Source organism: Struthio camelus, chromosome 12 (genome assembly GCF_040807025.1).
Source record: "Struthio camelus isolate bStrCam1 chromosome 12, bStrCam1.hap1, whole genome shotgun sequence".
NCBI classification, from domain to species: Eukaryota; Metazoa; Chordata; class Aves; order Struthioniformes; family Struthionidae; genus Struthio; species Struthio camelus.
The window spans coordinates 21,284,530-21,304,168 of NC_090953.1; the positions used below are offsets into that span (position 1 = coordinate 21,284,530).

Consider the following 19,639-nt stretch of genomic DNA (forward strand, 5'->3'; position numbering starts at 1 on the left):
TACTAAAAAATGTTCACATTAATTTTTACAAATTAAATAATTAAACAAATTTTCATTTAGAAGCAAAAATACCTACAATGCCATAAATATAAAACTGCATGTATTTCAGCTGATTCACGCAAAAGCTGTCAAATACTCACAACGCTGTTATAGTATAAATCACAGATTATAAGGAGATTTCAATACAGGCAGAATTCAAAAGGGATAGCACCACCCAGTACTATTTAAGTCTTACTAGTTCCTTAATTGAATTTTCTAACATAGCTCCTTTTAAAATAGTGTATCTTGAAATTCCGTTTGAATATCTTACAAATATTAAGAGGGTTTTTCTATTCCGTTACGGGTTAGTCCATATGTAAATCTAAACTTCTACCAGTTCCTTTAATCACCTGAACATGGCTTTGGGTAATAATGGCTTGTTTCATTTATCATAAATTAGTAACTAAATGATCCATTAAAGTAGCTGTTTTTAATTTAGCTTAACATGTAACCATATAGAGATTGGTCCTAAAATGTTTAAATTCAAAAGACTGCTGATTTTTCCAGACTTCCCTATTTCCCAGTCTTATGCTTAAGTTTCGCTTTATTACAGAATCACAGAATGGTTGAGGTTGGACGGGACCTCTGGAGATCATCTAGTCCAACCTCCCTGCTCAAGCAGGGTCCTCTAGAGCATATTGCCCAGGATCACATCCAGGCGGGTTTTGAATATCTCCAGGGAAGGAGACTCCACGACCTCCCCGGGCAACCTGTTCCAATGCTCTGTCACCCTCACAGGAAAGTTTTTTCTCAGGTGCAGATGGAACTTCCTGTGGTTCAGTTTCTGCCCGTTGCCTCTTGTCCTGTCACTGGGCACCACGGAGAAGAGACTGGCCCCATCCTCTCGACACCCCCCCCCCTTCAGATACTTGTACATATTGATAAGAACGCCTCTCAGTCTTCCCTTCTCCAGGCTAAACAGGCCCAGGTCTCTCAGCCTTAAGAGAGAGCCTTTCTCTCTCAGCCTTTCCTTACACTAAAGGAAACTGCATAAACCATACACAACGCTGCCAGAAGCACAAAATAAAAAAAAAAATATTGAGTTGTTTATCCCACCACCTCCTAACTTGTCAGTTTAAGTAAGCAAAGGTAATTTTTGTCTAATAGTAGGCAAGTTTGTAAAAAGTACTATTATTCAAATTATTAGTGCTGCCATGTTTTCACTTATTGCAATTTGTTAAAAGAGTTAAAAGAAACAGAAAGACTCTCCACTCCCAAACATTATAAACAGAATACTTTAAATAAGTTGTGTATGATATGGTTAACACCTTCAGGGAAGAGTGCCAGAGTGTACTCACACAAAAAAGATTATACCAGTCCCCCAATGTAATTGTTACCTGTCCCTTGGAAGGGCTGTCCAGGCGAGGCTATGGGAGGTTCCTGCTGAAATTTGTTGAATTGCAACTCCATCTAAACCACTTACTTTCTTTGGTTTAGTAATGGGACCAGTTGAATTTCCCTGACCACACTGTCCCATTGAATTGTTACCCCAAGCATAAACTTCATTATCTATAAACAGAAACAAAGGAAAAAACAAAATCTGAGGTACAACTGCTTTCAATGAGGAGGAGGATTACGTGTTTTTAAACCTTATTTATTTTACCGTGAGAAAGTGCCAAACAGTGGCTGTCACCAATTGAAATATCGACTATTCTTGTAGCTGCCAGTTCTTCAATCAGCTTGGGTCTGAGAGCAGTTGCCTCTGAAGAGCCACAGCCAAGACATGCACCACAGCCCCATGCATAAACCTAGAGTAAATAACCACAAGATACAAATGTGTAAAATATATGTTATTAGTGATCATCCAAAAAAATCATACACTGTGGCTGGATATGCAAAAGTGGTTTTTTGTTTTAAATACCGAATATGAACTTCTACAGATAACAAAAAAAAAAAAACCCTCTAGCATTTGAATATCATTATATAGCTATAAGAAAAAGGAAATTATCTTGATGTATTGTAGCTGTGAATGGGAACCTCACGTCAGTTTCTTCTACGAGCAATGCTGAGGCTCAGTTTTATCATCAGCTCAGATGACTGACAACAGATACTGGTCAGGTTATTCAAGAAAATTGTGGCCTAATAATATTAAATCATATTCTAAGCTGCCTTTTCTTTTTTCCTCTAATACCAAGGTAAAACACTCTTGCTAAAACACATTTCTGTAATTTGAACTCATACGTTAAGGGTAACGTGGAATCATTGATAGTTAATACCAAACATGGAAAGACACTGTTTACAGCAGTCCAAAGGCCTTATAGACTTGTTGCATATTATTTTAAGCCAAACAATAAATATCAAAATAATAAACCTACACCATCTTTTCCTTAAATATCAAGTCTCATCACTTGAGTGAAGACTTCTTTTTGCCCACCTGTCCCGTTGATGTCAAGGCAAGTGAAGACTGACTCCCCGCACAAACTTTCCGAATAAACATTCCTTGCAAGGCTTCTATAACTTTAGGTTTATACACTCTGTTTGTATCACCATGACCAAGTTTGCCTATAAAAGAAGGAAACGCAAGTAGAAAGCGATTTAAATATACAAACCATGGCAATTAGATCCCCAAAATAATTATTTCAGACTTCCTAAAATATCAGAGCATATTTTTAGAATTAAAACACATTGGAATTTTTATAAAGCCTCTATTTCCTTTCAGTGATTACAGAGTTCAGGAAACGTGTATGTAGTCTAGTGTTTTTTAAAATTGGAATACTAATTGCATACAGCTACACCATTCATTGTCTGTTACTGAATTACTAAATACTTCCAAAGCACTAAGGCTTTTCCTATCTGGCAAACTAAGATTTAAAAAATTTCTTACTCCTACTTTAAAAAGCAACTTGAAAAAGGACGTGTTTTTTTCATAACAACTGTGTGCACGCGTTGATATTCTATGCCTTTCAACAGGTGTCTTTTGAAAACAGCTTTTCATCTCCACAACTTCACCATTTTCAATCAATGACCTCAAAAACAAGGACTTTCACTAGACCACGTGAGAATGTTTTGATAAAATAATGTTCCTCAAAAGGAAGGGGGTGGGGGGAAAAGGCTAAACTTGAAATATACTATAAAGAGTGATAATTTATACGAAGCTTATGATTTTGCTCACGTTGCTTTAGCTTTCCTACATAAAACAGTATTAAGTATCACATTATTAACAGCTATTTATTATAATACAAAAGCCAAATGCAAGTGTTTATACATTACTGAAACAAAAAAAAGTGTTGATATTTTGTGAAGGCTGAGATGTCTGTCCTGCTAAAAACTTATTTCTCATTCGAAACTAGAGAAAGAGACAGAGAGAGGAGAGGAAAATTATATGCACAACATACATGAACTTCAGATTCCTACCTAGTTCTATTAGCCACTTATTCCACCATGAGCTTTTTGTGCTCTGCATTCTCCTCTCCTCCCACACATGCTAGGATAGGAAGCAATAGTGTGGAAGTTTTAATCTGAATACTATAACAGCATAACCAAATTTGGCTAAATAAGGTAACAGTAGATAATGAATGATTCCATGCTTGACAAAGCAGCTACTGGTAACAAAGTTTAGAGTCCTTTTTGAGAAGATGGGAGACATTTCTTCAAGAGGCAGTTTCAATCCAACAATCAGTTTCAATCCAGCTTCTATTATACAAATACAGGTATTGCCATATCAAATAAGTAAGCTTATTTAAAAGTTATCTTCCAAGCATTTTTCCCCAAATGGTTTACACATTCATTGCAATTTCTACTCAGTGAAATCCCTCTTCTTTCTATGATATATGAAATCCATTTTTAAGTCTAGCCTTGCAGTTAAGCTTGTTCAAATATTGTATATTTAGATTTTACTAAAATCCTGTTCTTGAACAACTACCAAATGGCAAGAAATCAAACTGCAAAGAGTACTTAGACTATGAAGTGGATGGAATAAAATGAAAATTACTACTGGAATGCTGATTTTACCTACCATTATCTCCTCCTCCAAATGACCATACTGTTCTCCCATCTTTGGACAGAGCTATTGTGTGTGAACTACCACAGGAAACCTCTCCTACATTGCTAATATCTTTTACTAAAGTTGGAATGTTGCGGCTGTTGCTGTCACCATGACCTGCAGAAAAGAGAAAAATATATTTTCTTCTTTTTGTGAAGATTTAAATTAAGCTCCATTTTTGATTTGTAATTTTAGTAAAATTTTGCTAATCCATATATATTGTTATCACCAGAAAAGACAGATTACTGCCCACTTTTCAGCAAGATTTAGTGGAAGAGATCTACAATAAATAAGGTTAACAAACATTTTACTTTTGGTAAGACATACTACAGAACCTTTGTTCATACCTTACTACAAATACATGGTACAGTATCACTACTAGACACAGGAATTCCAATACTTCCAAAAACACCTAATCAAGTTTCACATGAAAAATCTTAGAGTTACCTAATCTTCCAAAGTCTCCTTCTCCCCATGTATATAGCTCTCCATCTTCTGTAACAGCAGCACTGTGTCTGTATCCAGCTGACACGCATACAACAACCTGTATCACATGCCAAAATAAAAATTAAGTTTTCAGATAAACTGAATAGGAACTTTGATATAGATTATGAAAGTCAACTTTTGAAAGAAATTCATATAAATCTGCTTGTTCACTCATGTGGAGAAAGTACATTCCTAAAGTAATCCCTGCAAAATTTTCCATTTAGTATTCGTCAACTGGAGGTCAATACACCTAAAGATATGTTTTTTCTATAAAAGTGGTCATGACATATTTATCAAGTAAATTTAAAAGAATGATATCTTAAGGTGACCTAGTCTGGCAGTAACAAAGAGAGGTGTAAGTGGCTGTTTAAAACATTGGTCAAAACACAGACAGATAGGGAAAAGAAGGCCTTTGAGGGCCATATACAATTCCTTCTGCAAATGAAGTGCACTACTATCAGCTGTTAAAAAGTTGTATACGAAAAGCTACGATGCTTTAGCAAACAAGAGCAACGATATCCTGGATTTACACTGCAGTTCAGCAAAAGCAGATGAGTTAGTTTTGCTCGTAAGAATAAGAGGTATTCTGATACAATATTGCCTAACTCACACACCTAAAGGGCAGCCACGAGTTTAAGCGTTTTGCTGAAACAGCTCCAAAAAGAAATTTAGTTAAAACACTTTTTTTCTTAAGAATGTATACATTTCCATTTTTAAGCAACACCATAACTTATCAGAACAAAAACAGGATTTCTAGTGTATAAAACATACCTTTCCTTGCAGAGGCCCCTGAATAAGTTTGGGATATTTCTGAGTTGAACTATTTCCATGTCCTAGTTTTCCATAGTCACCGTCACCCCAGCTGAAGACTTCCCCTTCTGTTGTAAACGCTAAAGTGTGACCATCGGATCCTTTTGAAGATGACACTTTTTTGATAGACCTATGAGGCTCAAAAGTCAATTTTTTCAATGTGGACTGGTTATTGGAATCACCCAGTCCTAGTCTCCCATAGCTGCCTTTACCACAGGCTCTAACAGAACCATCCGTAGAAATTACAAAAGTACAATATTGTCCAGCTTCAATCTATAAACAAAAAAGGTTAAAATAGTACAAAAGAAAGATTAGATAAATGTAAATGCACCTATAGATATAGAAGTCCGCATTTTTAACAACGTCATGTTTCTTTATATACCCCTTTCAATGTAATACTTGAGAAGAATTTGGACTTCAGCAACAGTAATTCAAATATAAAAACATTTTCTGAGTAAACCTATTTACTTGAGGTAAAGGATGAAAACAAAGATGAATTTATTTTATGTATTCGCATCTCTTCTATGAATTATGGACTTTAGGAAATCAAGCTAAGTAGAAGCAAAAGTAAGTGTCATACCCAAAGTAGAAGCTTTTTCCTGGCAAAAAAGTAGTGAGCAGAACTCAGCCTGCCTTCAAGTTTGTAAGATGCTTGAATGGAAACGGATCGTCTTTAAAGACTATCTAACATACTTTCGTACAATTCGTACTATCTAACATTTCGTACAATTAAAAAGCCAAAGTAACAGCTTAATAAAGCACTGTAGGTTCTGTTACTTTTAACCAGTGGCAAACGGTCTACTTCTGTAACGTTAAAGGAATATGTCGCTTACTATATGCGACTATGCTTTTTAATTACAAAAATACTAAAGAAATAAGACCAAAAGTGCTTCAGAAAGTAAGAATTTGTCTGTATCAGAAAGTCAGGGCACAGTTGAAAGAATGACTTCACAGGAAACCAGCTACCGTGCAATAATTTCCCAAAGGAACCTTAACACACAACAAGTGTGAAGCAGGTGCAAAGCTGAAGCACAGAGGCACTGTGTATCTGCACCAACAGCCAGCACAGAGCAGGTAGTGTATTGCATGCCAGCATCTCTATTGTGAATTAATTTCTTCATATAGACAAATTCTACAAAGATCACCAGTGACTGTTAAAGCAAAACTTTCTTTAACTCAGTGAGAAATCACATAAATATATTGTATGGGTGTGTACAATACTATTTAGAGCAACATGCAGCTCACTCATTCCACACTTGTGTATTACATTTTTGTTTAAGTTCAGTTTTTTGAATGCACAGGCTTGCTTTATGATGCCTGGTACTGCAGTCCCTTGGCATATAAAATATATCAGTGACGTCAACAGACACTGTTTCAGAAAATGTAACTAAATTGTCTAGTGACCAAAAAAAAAAAAAGCTTTTACTTAAGTCAACACTGCAAAGCCAATACAGCAACAGAAAAGCAAACTATTCTATTTTGTGTCACGCATCAATAGAAGTGCTAAGTTGCAAGTGCAAAACCTGTAACTGAAAGCAGAAAAAGCATACTGTATATTGATTTTTAGAAAGCTAAGTAAGTTTTGCTGTGCCAGCAGTTAGCCCCGTTTCAACTTTTAAATTAAGCACGCTTGATGTGAAAACTACCAAAGAAAAAGATAACTGCACAGTTAGGATATCTTTTAAACAACAGTGAACCACAGGCAAACAAATTCCTCTCTGCAAATGTGTGTCATCCTAAGTTAGATGATTCAATCACATTCTTTTTACATAGATATTGATCTGTGTTGTGTCATTAAAAAAGCAAAAGAATACTTCTTCTGGACAGCATAAAAGTAGTGAGATACTTTCAATAAAATAACTGGTGTGATTAGTTCCGAGTGTCATAACCTCATCTGTATTACGACTTAATGCTCAGAAATGAAGTATTATTTTCAAATTTCATACTAGAACTACAAAGCTTTTAATGTTACATTATATACGACTATAAATGTCACTCACTGTCTGTGCATCAGAAAAACTTGGAGCAAGCTTGGGTTGAAGTATTTTTTCTTGTGTTCCTTCTACCAGCTGATGACTGCTGTTGCTACCCCAAACATACACTTCACAAGTCTCAGAAACAATGGGAGCATCACCCGTTTGAATGCTGTCAGGACTGGCACATGTTCTTGAATAGTCTGATGCCATTCGACAAACCTATTAAAAGGAGAGACTTATTACACGGCACTGTTTTCATTTATTCCCATATACTCACAATATTCAATGTAATTTTAAATTTCCCTCAGTACGATTCTCTGCCTAAAACATAACAGCCGTCACCGTATCATCATTACTTCTCCAAATTACTTTGTATCTTAGTTTTTCACCTTTTTTTTTTTATTATTTTTTTTTTAAACCTTCCTCTCTTCTCCAGTATAACTCAATAGAGACTGGATCACAACCACATGCACACACCAAACAAATGTGTGTGGAGGGGGAAGTAAAGTACAATTGGCTTAAAGTCAGGGTTCATTTCTACATACCTCCTCAAATAAACACAGAGCTGCCTCATAAAGAGAACATAACCCATCAGATGTTCTCGTTGGCTCTCTCCATTGACTTCGATCAGCCGATGATCCCTACAATTTTTAAATGTTATTGTGAGAAAATATTTCCATACAGTAATGGCACACCTATACAAAACACATTAAGGATTTGCTCTAAAGAGTTTGATAATTTCAGTGTCTGTCAAGTAAACACAAGCAAACTACCTTGCTTTTCCTCCCCTGACAGTGAGAGCTGCGTGCATTTCAGGATTCTAAAGTGTGACAAGTGCTACTAAGACAATCTTACTTATCTTTTGTGAGAATACCTGGGTTTTGAGTTAACTTCTCCTAATATTGTTTTGTTCTGAAATGTATATGGCATTTGTGTTGTTTCAAAGTGATTAATATTTAAATCATAAATTACTAAATCAACATTATTTTTGTGTTTCACAAATCCTCCACATTTTGGTCTGTAATTTTATATTTATTAAAAAAAAAAAAAAAAGTTGCCCATCAGGACATTCACTCCAATTTAGATCTTGCCCCCACCAACACTTCCTCATGGTCCCCGTTAGGCAAAACGGCGCAAATACCAGATTGCAGTCCAAACAATTTGTTCTGGCAGCCCACTCTGTCCCTTCCATCACACACCCTAGCACACTATGAGTTTGCAGGTCTGTACACCACGCCCTTTCACTTATCTACAGATGCCATATGGTCTTTCTCAGTCAAAAGAATGAAACTCACCTGATGCAGTGGTTGACATTCTATAGGGAGGAGATTTTAACTACAGAACAGCATGAAGAAAGGATAACCTGCAACTAGGTAATGTGAAAGGAAAATAGATTGCGCTCAGGTTCTAAAAAACAACCCTGTTAAAGTCAGCGAAATGCTTTAAGACCAGTTGGTCCAATCAGGAATTTGATACAAGTCCTCCACTAAAATACTGGACAGTTGTAGTAAAATTACAGACAGCTCTACTCCTTTCAATAAACCAGAACATAAGCTGCAACACAAACTGTACATTACTCTCTTGTGCTACTATGGGTCTATAATCAGTGACTTTTTTAATACTGTTTTTATAGTAGCATTTTAATAGTACAGACAGAAGAAAGTAGGGCTGCTTATGTAAAGGCTTGCACATTCTCCATCCTCCCAAAGTAAAATTTCTTTTAAATTTTTTAAAGTTTTGTTCATTATCACGTACTACAAGCCTTTGGGGAGAGAAAAGAATGATCACTTCAGGGGAAAAGTCCTTCCCTGCTTCAGTTTGAGCATCTAAGGCTGAAGTTTAGTAGAGTATCTGATTGCATGTCGTACAATAATTTCATGACTGTAAAAATAATATTCATCTAGGACCATGAGTAAGCACTCAGCAGAAAAAGCTAGCAGTACACCAAAACTGTAAACAATTCAGTCCATTTTCTTACAGTGTTATTTTCTGGACAAAAATGCTCAACATCTCATAAATCTTTCTGATTCTCTAAAATATATAGCAGAAGCCCAGGTTAATCAGAAAGAGAGGATGTCCTCTATTAAATAACTCTGAAGAGGAAACAAGGCATATTGCAAAAATTTGAATTCTAAGCAAATCAAACATAAAGCAAGTCTTAAAAACACAGTTTCATACTTTCTAACTGTCTTTGTTTTGAACTGAAATGTAAAGTGGAGGTAGGTAAATTATGGCCTTAAGTCAGAGCATCACACCACAAGTGACAACAACAGGGGTTGATTGCTTTGTTGCTTCATCTCCTTTATCCTATGAGGAAAGGGGGATGGGGGGGGGGGGGAGGAAGAAAAAGACAAGGTGGGTAACAAAAGAAATACTTAAGATTCACAAAAAACAGCCTTTTTTAAATCTAGCATATTAAAACAAATTATTCAACTTAGAATTGCCACATAATGTATTCAGTGTTAGGAAACTGCATTTCAAGTTAAGAATGTGCCTATGCTTGCGATGGCGCTGAAAGCTACGAAAGAAAAATCAAATCTGGTATACCTACCAAAGATCGTCGCATCTGCGTTAATATACTCATAAAGCAATCAAAACTGATCATCCCTTCCGGACTTTGCAGCATCTTAGTTTTCTCCATGGTATTTACTACAGCTGAAGCACCTAGAGCCATTTCAATCCATTCAAGAAGATACCGCAGGGAACCTCGCTGCGCAGCCAAACCAAGAAGCAATTCAGAAGCTAATCTGCGACCTAAAGTGTCTGCCCCAGAGTTAGGAATTGTTACGCCTTTAAGAAACGTTGTTACTTGTGATAAACAGTCCAATCCCATTGGTGGAATCTTGCTCTCATTCGCTAAAGATAATGGTGGTAAAGAGCTCACCACTTCAATTGCAGTATGGATTACATCATTGCAAAGACTGAGGCCAGGTCCTGACGCAGGCATCATCCAACTTTGCCTTAGCAGTGCAAATAACAAGCTTAATCCAGTCCGAACCCCCATTTCTATGAGTGCATCTGTACTTGACCTGGGACGTTCGCTGACAGAATGTACATCTGTTGACCCAGAACTGCTTTCTGGCGAATGCTGTTGTTGTTTCACTTTACCCTTATCGTGATATTTATTAGAAAGTGCATAGAAGACACGCTGCAACACAAGGAGACGTTTTCGTAGTGCTCCAGCAAATGGAGAGTCTGAGCATACCATCTTAGCCAGTGCCAACTGGCTGCTAAGAAGGGCATCCAAGTAGTGGTCCTGCTCATCACTAGATAGAGATTCCCGTTCAAAATCTGGTAACTGAGGTCCTTTCAAGCACAGAACCTGCTGAGGCAATGGCACTACTTCTTTATTGCTTACTAACTTAGAGTACAAGACAGAAACTCCCTCCCTTGTTGCAATAGATTCACTGTCTTCTGTGATCCAGGAGCTGTTTAGATGTTCAAGCCATTTCAGCTTCACTGGTGGAACCATAGCTGCCATGTTTGTTTAGTCTTTTGCCATTAGTCCTAAAGAAGAAAAAGAATCGGGTAAATAAAACGGGTACATAAGATCATCTACAGAACTTAGTACTCATAGTAGAACAAATCCATTAATAAAGCAAAGGGTAAAAGTTTAATCACCAAAAATTAGCAAAAGTTTCACCATTTTGCCAAAGTTAAGTGCTGGAAACTGGCATTCAGATCAAACACTAGTAGAATGTTTTAAGAGTAAAATAAAAAAAATACATTTTGTAGATGAATTTTGATCTTCATTTTGAGTAAATAAGCACAAGCATATGTGCGATTCCCCCCACATGCTGTAAGAATTTTAGTGCAAGTCTACATATTCTAAATCCATATGCACAGAAATTCAGTGCTAGAATTTTCATTGCTGCTGGCGATGGCATTCACACAAAGCAAATCTAATTCTGCTATGCTGCAAAGACAACCCGCTTTTAATAACCTCTAAGAAAGTTAATATTCTCTTTATGGGCAGCAAAGTAAGGACAAATATCTCAAGAAATGCACAGGTGAATGGAGTACCAGTGTAAAGCTTCACCTTAAAATGAGCATGATGTAACCTATTAATTTAGGCCGTATCTAAGCGCTCAACCTGTCAAACACATTTTTAAGCTCTGCTGTCACAAGCCACACTCTTCCCTTTCTAAGATAAGTCAGGTATCTCCTTAAAATCCATGTCAGAATGTTAAATGAAGCCCAGGAAAGACAGCTTTAAGTCATGCTAGGATGACACATTCTATAATGATCTGGGGTGAAGAAGCTCTTGAAAGCCCAATACACGTTACAAGTACCCGCAGTAAATTTAAAGCATCGCATATTATGTCCCACATTAAGTATTTTCCTTTTTTAGGGTAATTTAAGCAGCAACAGGCCTGTAAGTCTGACTGTGAAGGCATTCAAAGCTCTTAGGACAGATTTTTAAGAGAGAGATCACTAACGATATGGACGTAAAGAGAAAACTGTATAATGCAACACTAGTTTATCAGGAACATTCATGCCAGACCAAGCTGACAGCTTACAGCATTCTTTCAAATCAAAGATACCAGTGAATTTAAGAAAACTTTTCTTGTTGCCAATTTAAAAAAAAAAAATTATGAACGCAGATAGTTTTACAAGGATAAAAATTCAATGAAACTTTATGATGAAAGTGCTACAAAATTCCTGGTAATCCTAAGCTTATGATTCCTCACCACACACAACAGAACTTTTTTAGCTAGCTCTAGTCCCTAGAATACACCTCTTTTCTGACATTTGCATCATGAGAACTAAAGTCAACTTATGCAGCTAAACAGAGAGATCCCTTCTTAACTTGTTATTCCCTTGAGACGCACACTAGGGCTCGGAGAGCTCTACACGGGTGGTCTAAACCTCAGTTACAAATCCGCGTGTGGAACTGGAACGTTTTGATACTAACGCACCTATCACAACCCAGCTTAAGCCAAAATTAATTTTAAGGTTAACAATGAATTAGAATTACATCTTTGTTCTTGTTTTAAAATTCAAAATCTGAAATAAATGAACAAATGAAAAAACTACACTTAACTAACTTAGAAAATACAAAAGAGTTCTTTTTAAAATTTAAACCGAGTACATCAATTTTCAAACTGCACAGGGTAACACAGTTCACAACTTAGTCCTCTTCTGATTACCTGCAGAAGGGAGAATACTGTATTGCAAAAGCTGATGAGTTTTTACACACAGCCCATCCCCTGGGAAGGCATGCTGCAGGAACACGGCACGGACAGGATGGCAAGCGTGCACGTGGCCTGCAGGCCCTCAGTGCTCAGTCACAGCAAACTTTTTACAATATTACTCAAACTCAACATGTAAGCCATTTAAAAAAAATGCTCAGAAAAGCATCTTGCACATTCAAAAGCATACTGTATTTTTAGATAAAGGATGCTGCCATAATCTACTTAATTAAAATCAAGGTATTATAAGTTTACAGAGGAACTACATTTGTAAAAGGAGCTGCATGGAAAAGATAAAATTTGGTGGTAAAGCAGGAAAAAATTTCAACTTAGTTCCTAGGGAAGTTTTGTAGAGATTATTCTCTATCTTGAAACCAATAATTTAAAATTTTAATTAATGAATTGGTAAAACAATGACTACATGAAGAAGGGAGGCACTTGTACCGCTGCAGATGAGTATGTCACAGTTTGCAAGTACTGCATGCAAATGAGCAGTAATAAGGTAAATAGTCCCTATTACGGACTAAAAAAATTCTGCCATAAGTAGAGAATCTATCATTTGGAGATTCTGAAAATAAGAAGAAAAATCTAGCGCCTAATAGAGGGATTACTAGTCACCATGGAAGAGACAAAACACTATCCTGAGTAGCATCAGTAAGCATTTCCATAATGCTTAAGGAAACGTCAACACAATTTAATAAAATCCTAGTCAAATGGATGTCAGCTGGAATTCCAGAAACAATTCCTGACGCCCACAGCCTAAATCCAATGAAGACGACTGATCCTGGAACATATGAAGAAAAAGATTATTCCTCTGATCTGGTCTGACAGAGAATCCATCCTGCAGGTAAGACTAGGAGTGTAGCTTTTAGCATAGCAGATCAGATATCGAAGGGAAAAAAAAAGCCTCTAAATATAGCAGGAAAAGAAAAGGGGGTTAGGTAGGGGAATGGCCAAGTTATCAAATGGAGAATACAGGCACATGAACAAGTGGGCATGAAACAACTGCAAAAAAATTTAAACTGAAAAAGAAGCTGGTTCCCAGGTAGGTTCTGCAATGGCTTTCTGAAAGAAATAGCAAAAGTTTTTAAAATGGAACTTCCCAAGTTTTGATTTGGTTAAGGGATTCACTGGATTACGGCCAACAGAATTTTTCTAGTCCTGCGTTTTCATTCCAACACGAAAACACCTATCTTAGGCTAATAGAACAACCTTCCCTGAAGAGACTCCTATCACAGAAACAAATTCTAAGTAATCACAAGAACAAAAAGTTAAATTTGTTCCAGTTTTGCTATACTTAGAGCCAGAGGGTAAATGCAATGTTTTGGTTTGGTTTGGTTTTTTGTTAAACTTTCTAAGTAAGTACTTAATGATGTCCTACTGATTACTCTCTGACAGACAGATGAGGATGTATGGAGGAAGATTGTTCCATGTAAAAGCAGCACTGTACAGCCTCTCTTCTTTGTAAAACCACATATTTTCTCACTGTAATTCCTTTCTTCAAAGTACTATGGAATCATATTTTAATATTAGGAATGAAATTTCTATTTCACCTGGTTATTACAACTACAGATAAACTGTTTTTATTTAACAGACAAGGTAATTCAAGATTTAGATCTTGAGAACTAAAAAAATTACAGAATTGAGAATACACATATCATCATTATGATGATTTATGTCTGCATTAGATTATGCAGTGGATGACCCTACTCTCATGCTCTGGGTATTTATTAAGGAGGATAACACTAGAGGGCAGCTTTTCTGACAAAAAGGCAAATTGCTGAACAGTCCACATATAATAACAAGAAATTCTACAGACCAAAAACCTGGAAAATACAACCGACTACTCTCCCAGGAAAGGAGCAATGACTAGACCTCCTATACCTATTGTTTAGAGATCAGAAATGGAAGATACTGTTTTTTCAAAAAACAGTCCTAACTAAAATCGTTAACGTATGCCACCAGCACCCAAAGAAAAGTTGCTGCAGACACCACGGCTTGTACTGTCTGGAAGCGTCGGCGTATGTCAAAGCTAAGCGGAGATACAAGCAAAGCTTGTTTTAGGATAGCTTCTTAGTAGGGCTTATTAGCTCAAGCACAGCACCACGATGACACAGGCATACCATCTACAGGATCCAAGGGAGTTCACAGACCTTGCTGCAGCATGCGTTATAAAACTTATTCACAGTGCTCCTTCTCCTTATTTTCCTTTATCTTGCATTTGAGATTTCAGGCTGTTCTGTCAACATTAAAGACTGAAAAACGTACGTAGTATTGTTTCAGAATAACTATCTTTTAGGATGTACATTTACTCAAAAATGAAGCAAGGGATTCATTCCCAGTTCCTATTCCCTTCTCGGGATCAGAACCCCGCTGTGAGTGGGTGAAATCTACAGAAGAGTATAAGCGCAATGTGTATCAAGCATTCCAATTTTGTAAGGTCCTCATACATTTCCAAAACTGCCTACTTTTAATATCTTGCTATTTGTATTGTTCACTTTCAATTTAGCAGCATTTTTGTATTTCAGTGTTTTGCAACTGGTTTTAAGATACTTCCGTACTGTGTTCAATGCTGTATATTGTGATAAAACAGATTTTTTTTAATACTGGTTTTGCTTTCTTAATATTTTTACCCCACAAACACAGCATCTTCAGTAGACAGCTTTTGAAAAACAGAAAAAACACAACCCACAAGAACTACGGTGCATGCAAAATAACAATGAGGTCATTAGGATCAACAAAGCAACACAACACATGAGGGAAACAAAAGAAAAAATGTCAAATGTTCATCCTAATTTCATGTTTCATGGTACAGTTCTAGATTTTTTTCTGTATCATAAATACTAACGCTGCTATGCAGGATGTTAAAAAAGTGGATTTCACTTCCATAATACATGGAAAAACATCTCTGAAACAGTCCTGTCTTGCACATTAAAGACATGTCCGCTAACCATTAAAGAATTCCTCAGTTATTATTCTACAACCTTTAATTGCTGGCAAACTAAAAGCACCGATGAAGTGACAGAAAACACCTAATTCTGAAAACAAAAGCTGAGCTTGAAAAAGTCTTCCATACAAGAATGCAGAGTGACAGAAAAACCTTGGAGTCACTACTGACTAAGTCTTAAGGTTGATAAAGTTCATAAAGAAAGAAAAAAAGAAAGAACACCCCTTTAAAAACCCACACATTTTGAGTTATTAATTTTAATGCTGGCAGCATTTAGAACTCCAGTTTCTTCAAGAGGATTCTGGATGTTAACTATAAATTGCGTCAAGCTAACTGATAGCTGAATACACAAGGAGGCTTTTTCAAAGCAAAAGAGGGTTTTCAAATCACTCTTCTTAAAAGATGAGCTTTTAAAGGGACCCCTAAGTACTCTACCTCCTATTGTACAAAGCAGACAGAACATCTATTTTGAAATCATTAACCATGGGTTACAGAGCTTCCAAACGGTAAGCTTCTGTTCTTTGATCCTTCAAGTTCTAACGCGTTACAATTTCACAAAAAAGTAATATAAATATTGTATTCTGAATTTGGGAGAGGTTTATGTACTTGGATAGTCTGAGCCCTATTTGATCTGATTTCCTCCTAGATCCCAGGGAGGGGGACGACTCTATGCCATCTAGTGAGAGGCAGCGCTTACTGCAGCTGTAATGCTTGTAGCTCAGAGGGTTTCATGTAGGACAGCTCTGTGCTCTCTGCCATTCTACACAGAAAAGACAGGAGAACTAGGCTGCAGCTCTTATGCCAATATACCTGTCAAAGCAGCAGCACGTTCTGTGCTATTTAGCAGCTGCTTTTATTCAAGCCCATTTTTCTCTAAAATGTCCATAGATTAGCACCTTCCTCAAAAGCCGTACTTTCAGCCTCAGCGAGCCCTGCCCAAGTAACTTCAGTTGTATTGTAGAAAACAAAGTCCAGAGCTGGAGTCACAAGTGTTAACTACCATTCAGAGGCAGTGAGCATTCTTCACATTTCAGACTAGCCACACACCTTCTGTTTACTCCTGATACAAAACACAGCAATAGCTCCGTCTCCAAGTTACATACATAGGTATTATTAAACCCAGGACCTTGCTTATGAAGAACAGGGACCATTTTCTCATTTGTCAAGAAGAAAGGACTTTGCTAGCTGCTATTCAATCTGAACTGTAAGTGTAAGGCCAGCTAATGCAGACTTCCAAACTCTGATCTTAAATCACAAAACCAGCACCTTCTCAAGAGGCAATATGTGGGGATCTAGTCACCTTTAAAAGTTCCCCGAATAAAGATACATCCATTTGCTTTACGTTATGCTTATATCAGCCGTTCTTCATCCAGCCATTACAAAAGTTGGTCATTCACCTCAAAGGTGCAAACAATTACTGCTCTTTTTCCTGAACACTGATAGTTATTTCTCTCCCCCTTGCGTGCATCCCTGTAGAAGTAGAGATTGAAGCTTGAATTTGAGCTCTTGCTAGTGACCTATTCTTCTACTGTAACCTCCAAAAGAAGTAAGTTGGTCCACCTCGAAAATAACATTCAGATGATGGCCTTTAGCCAGATACACTGATGGCAGCAGACTGATTTGATACAAACCTGAAAATACTCTCTGAAGACAAGGTAACCTCTCCCTTGTCTCTGTGCGGAGTAGAGGTGTAACAACCAGGCATCACTGAAGTTAACAAAAGCTGCTTAGCAAGGACTATCACAGTTTAGAGGTAGGGTTTATTACCTCTCGTGCCATTGCATGAGGCACACCAATGCCAGGTTTCTCATTGCTTCAGAGCATGGGCAAATGCACCTCACTTCCTTTTGAGCACAGGCAAAAGAACACCCATTTGACTTTGAAAGACCACATGAATACACTCACTGATGTTTTACTACATTTATCGCTACAAGGTCAGCTGACAATGTGGAAGGTACCGATTTTGCAGTCCAGGCCAGCCTGCAGTCCCACCAGCTTTCCAAACAAGCTTATCACATGGCCAAACACCAGCCTAAGCACAAAGGGAGCTGGCAGAAACATACGTCACAAGCAGTGGAGAATGCAAGTACTTTCTTTTCATCATCAGCAGCACAAACCTAGAACTTCATAGTGAAGAGCTTTACAAGAGTATTTCAATGTTGGAGCACTTAAAACACTTTGAATTCAAAGTTGCCAAAACTTTCTGTGCATTTCTATTAAAAAAAAAAAAAAAAAGGAACTGAAAAATCCTTCTGAAAGTGCAACAATCAACTCTCCTTAAAAACGTTCCTATCTCGCTTTGACATGCGTTTACATTTTCATATTTTAGGATTCAAGTGTGAGAAAATACTCCTTTCAGCAAACTGGAAAAAAAAAAGACTTATTCTGCTATCAAATCATTAACTAACATTTTATGTGCAGTAAAACTTCTAAACTTTGCAGTGAACATCTCTCATTGGTTCAAAAAACCTAGGATGTAACCAAGACGATCCCTTGAACACTACCTATTACATAACTTGCAGATCTTGAACACTACCTATTACATAACTTGCAGATACATAGCTTTTTAATCAAATGAGAGAAAGTTTTGATATTTTCCCTTCTATAAGAATTTATCTGTCCAGCACCAGGTGCGATAAAATTAATTCAGGCTGATAAAATACGAAGCATATCTTTTGGAACCACATTTCCTATTGGGCAAACAGCCATTTGGGGGAACTAAACGTCCACATATATTTTATTTTTGCTGATCAGTAAGTCAACTAAAATGGACCTACCCCTCCTAGCTGAACAAGGATTACAAGATAGACTTGCCAAATTTAACACCTATTTCAGAAGCTCGTTCTACGGAACAGTTAGTACAAAATGAAAATGTCAAACCAAAAACCAAGCTATGTATATCCTGGATATACATACGTATATCCTGAACTTTTTTCAAAATAGTAATGGAAGCAACTTGAGCTGCAGTGAAAAAAATCTGAAGGCAACTAAGCCCGCCTTCACAGCTTGTTCTCTTAACTCAGAAAAAGTTATTTGTTATACAGTCAGAAACCAATCTGGAAAACCTCTATGCAAAACAGTTGACTCAGTGAGCAAATGCCACACTCCGAAAAATTATTTTGGGAACGCATCTAAGCTACAGAAATAAATGAAAACATTCACGCCATGTAGCAGATGAACCTTCACTTCAGCAGGAGCACACAAGAAGCAGGAAAGAAAGCAAAGCACTAAGTAGGTTCCGATATAAATATGAGACCACCTTCAGCAAAACCTGTGGCAAGTTCAAAGATTAACTGTATTACCTAAGAACATTATTTGGACAAAAGAATTTGTGTATTTCTTATCTGATTTAATGGCTGCCAAGAAAGTGGTTTTCATTAACAAGCGCTGGGAGGAGGATTCAGCAACCTACCAGTACTACTGTCGGTTCCAAAAACAAAGAAGGGTTGCCAAATGGAAGATGAAGGAAAGGGAATTTGTCCACCACGCTGTTAGAAACTACCGCTAAAGTAGAGGGAAAACAGTACTTAATAGATTGTTAATCACAGACAGCACTGTCAGTTATTCTACAACTGAACTGAAGAAAAGGCCCAGATTAATCAAACACTATGCTAGAATATTTGCAAACTGTAGAACAAACAAATCTGTTAGTAGCCCTTGACTTCCGCTGAATGCTTTCTGCTCCTTTTCTGTTAAATCAGATTAAATGGAATGAGAAGAAACGAACCTAAACCTATCTGAAAAAAGAGAAGCATAATCACGGTTGGTCTTTCTCCTGAGCTAAGAGGCAAGTAGAGTATTTAAATACCAAAAGAAAATGCTTTCAAGAGAGCTCCTTTTAATGGTATAAGGAAATGATATAACATGGAACTTACCTACAGCATAGGCAAAGGCTCTTTCTTTCGCTTATTACCATTCAAAATGCACTCTCAGAGCAACCTACAACTTCCAAAGCTGTATCTCGCTGCATCCATCATGAATGGTCAATCCCCTATGTTTCAAGTTCTGTGTTTACAAGCACAAAAAGGACAGAACAGCTACCTCTTATGTTCTGTTCATGGTTTTGTCCATTAAATGAGCACAGTAACAACTGACACCAAATATATAAATTACCTCATTCTATTATCACTGAAATTTTAACCTCATTACGAAGTTTTCACAATTTGCAATAATTAACAAGTGTAAAGAAGGAAGAGAATAGGCTGCA

The 19,639-nt window shown here is 37.0% G+C and overlaps 1 protein-coding gene across 7 annotated transcripts in view; it reads right to left on the reverse strand.

Annotated features, from left to right (window-relative positions):
* Positions 1–19,639, reverse strand: part of HERC1 (HECT and RLD domain containing E3 ubiquitin protein ligase family member 1) — a 138,138-nt gene that overhangs the window by 79,002 nt on the left and 39,497 nt on the right. For all 7 annotated transcript variants that reach the window (XM_068958808.1, XM_068958809.1, XM_068958813.1 and 4 more), the window contains exons 2-10: positions 9,845–10,800; positions 7,839–7,934; positions 7,318–7,512; positions 5,279–5,590; positions 4,469–4,565; positions 3,995–4,138; positions 2,414–2,541; positions 1,643–1,787; positions 1,377–1,548 (exon numbers count right to left, since the gene is read on the reverse strand). In XM_068958808.1, coding sequence (XP_068814909.1) covers positions 1,377–1,548; positions 1,643–1,787; positions 2,414–2,541; positions 3,995–4,138; positions 4,469–4,565; positions 5,279–5,590; positions 7,318–7,512; positions 7,839–7,934; positions 9,845–10,774 — 2,219 coding nt within the window. In that variant the 5' untranslated portion in view covers positions 10,775–10,800. The remainder of the gene's footprint in view (positions 1–1,376; positions 1,549–1,642; positions 1,788–2,413; positions 2,542–3,994; positions 4,139–4,468; positions 4,566–5,278; positions 5,591–7,317; positions 7,513–7,838; positions 7,935–9,844; positions 10,801–19,639) is intronic.